This window comes from Egretta garzetta, unplaced genomic scaffold (genome assembly GCF_000687185.1).
Source record: "Egretta garzetta isolate BGI_Z169 unplaced genomic scaffold, ASM68718v1 scaffold154, whole genome shotgun sequence".
NCBI lineage: Eukaryota > Metazoa > Chordata > Aves > Pelecaniformes > Ardeidae > Egretta > Egretta garzetta.
The window spans coordinates 9043778-9046468 of record NW_009259600.1 but is presented as its reverse complement, the minus strand read 5'-3'; the positions used below and the strand labels follow the sequence as shown (position 1 = coordinate 9046468).

Genomic DNA, 2691 nt, shown 5'->3' with positions numbered 1-2691 from the left:
CTGCTCCTCCACTTCATAGCCTATTAGACACTAAACCTTGAATTGCAGCTGGCAGAAATTAAACATTCTCACTTCAGAGCCCCTTTCCTGATCCTCTCTATTCATCAACTTTATTTTCGTAGCTATTTATAGACCTGGCTGATGTTGCAGTTCCAGATATGCGAATGCAAATTGTGTCATCTTAAGAGACTTACGTTGGCAAATCATTGTACCACACTTAAATTTCAAAAGGCCCCAAAGAGCCATATAATTAAAAATTACCAGTAATATAGGCAAAGATAGAAAACAGTAGTTGTTGTGGATCAGAAAAGTGACTTTTTAATTAATGTGAAGAGAGAATTATTGATGAAAGATATGACTGGCTTTTTTTGTGTGAAGAATTCATCCTCCTATGAATCGCTGAGTGGATATTTGCAACACAAATCAGAGACTTCAGACCACTCACTCTCTGGCAAAGTAGTACTGAGAGGAATGGCACCAGCAGTGTCATGTAGTCTTAACTTCTTCATGCTGTCCAGCTACTTAGGGAAAATTAGAAAGGGTATGCTCAATAGCATGTCATATCCCCTTTTCCAGACGTTCCCCCCCGCCTCCCTTCTATATTTCTAGTTAACATACTTGTTAGTCACGCTTCTTTTTTTAAATTATGAGGAAGTCTGCACAACCATGTAAAATTATGGATTATTAAACACTGGAATAGGTGACACCATATTACAGTGCACTGATAGAGGGAAGAGCCTTAAAACCACAAGTCCACAAATTTTTTTATTAAAATAACACCAAGTTTAAGAAATCAATGCAGTGCAAAGAAACTTCAATTTATCATACAAAAAAAAAAAATGATTTTCCATCTTTAAGTATGGAAACTGCATTCCAATCATGACATGATTGACATAATACAGAAACAGAAACACTATCCCAGGTGAATGTCGAAGTTAAAGGCTGGCATGCTGGGCAAGGAAGGTTCTTATTCTTTGCAAGAGTTCTTTCTTTACACTGTCTGGTACCAAGGCTAAAACACAAATGAAAGCAAGAAGTAAAAAAGACAAAATGGAAAATTTTATTTTTACAACAGCTACTTCTATTCTTTGTTTGTTCTTGCAATGCTGTAAATACCCAAAATAACAGAAGCGACTTGATTTTCATATAGCATATTTCTCCCTTTTAAAATAGGCTAAAATTGAAGTCTATTGAGAACACTGTCGTTATTGGTAGGTTTTTTTGCCTAGCCGTAGTCAAGAAAATTGGAAAGTTTGAGGGAAAGGATTATTCAACAGTGAACAGAATATAATCATCAGAAACTAGTTTGATAATCCTATTTTTTCTTCACAAATTTAAGACAAAAAAATAATCTCAGCCATGACTTCAGAGCAGGAGTCTTCAGCAAGTTATTTTGAAAGCTTATTTTTATTTAAGACTTAATGAAGTTTCTCCCACTAACAGCAAAGCCTATTAGAGAGTCCAAGAAGGACTATATAAAGACTGCAGTATTTCCTTAAGAGATTCCATTTTTCCGTATCTGTATGCTATGTCCTTTCCTTTTCCCACTTCCCATTGCACTAGTACTGCTAGTTCGGATTTTCCATCTTGAAAAGAACTGGAATTTTAAAACATCTCTGCCTCATACCCCAAGTTTTCTTGGGACCATTAAGTGAATTATAATGATGAATACAGACTCTTGACTAAATAATGTAACCTGCAAAAGTAGTTTACACACACAGCTCATTACAGATTTTGAATGGCTGTTACACAATACAAATCCATGTTTTATTTGTAGTTAATATCAAGCTATTAACATTTTTCCTTGAAGCCATTAACAACTTTCCTTGAATCCAAGACAGGCAAGTTAATAGTGCTGCTTTCAAAATTTCAATGAAATGCAGGTAGGTAGGTTTACTAATGTACTACCACATCCATGTTTGCATTTTCTTACCTCTGCCTTTGGGAGTGATTTCTGCCACCAAATCGTCAACAGTAACATGCTCTAATCCTTTTTCTTTAATGACATCTGGGGAAGACAAAGACAGGTATTTTTTAGGTCTTTTAATCCATTCATTAGAAGACAAAACTTGTGCCAATGATCAAGAGACAAAACCTGCATGCATAGGTCATCAGAGAAAATGAAGTAGCTTGTGACCTAGATGTAGGTTATGAACTCAGTACCTACACTGCACTGTACAGTGGATTTAGTCTCTCATTCATACCATAGGTTTAAGGATGGGAACTTGTCACTACTGATCCATCTTGATCAGCTCATATTTTAGAATCAAATGTTACCAAGTTTAAGCTTATCTGAACATTACCAGATGTGCATATTACTGGAGTGTGGCAGCGATTCATAAATTGGTTTGCTTATCTTTTCAAACACATTATTTACATAATAGTGAGAAAGAGGTGCAATTGGAAAAAAGCTTTGGAATATACAAGGGAGACCAGAGAGACAATAAATGCTTACTACTCTTCCTAACTGGTTTAAACAGTATATATCTATATATTTCAGCAAAGTAAGAAAGCATATCTAAAAGAATCATAGAATAGAATCATAGAATCACTTTGGTTGGGAAAGACCTTTAAGATCATCGAGTCCAACCTTTAACCTAACTCTGCCATCCCACCACTAAACCATGTCCCTAAGCACCTCATCTATCCTTCTTTTAAATACCTCCAGGGATGAGGACTCTACCACCTCCC

General features: G+C 35.8%; 1 protein-coding gene across 1 annotated transcript in view; it reads right to left on the bottom strand.

The window, feature by feature from the left end:
- Nucleotides 1–758: 758 nt before the first annotated feature.
- ENY2 (ENY2 transcription and export complex 2 subunit) overlaps nt 759–2691 on the bottom strand; it is a 7138-nt gene continuing 5205 nt past the window's right edge. The window contains exons 3-4 of the mRNA XM_009638396.2: nt 1934–2008; nt 759–1012 (exon numbers count right to left, since the gene is read on the bottom strand). Of these exons, the coding sequence (XP_009636691.1) occupies nt 936–1012; nt 1934–2008 (152 nt within the window). The 3' untranslated portion in view covers nt 759–935. The remainder of the gene's footprint in view (nt 1013–1933; nt 2009–2691) is intronic.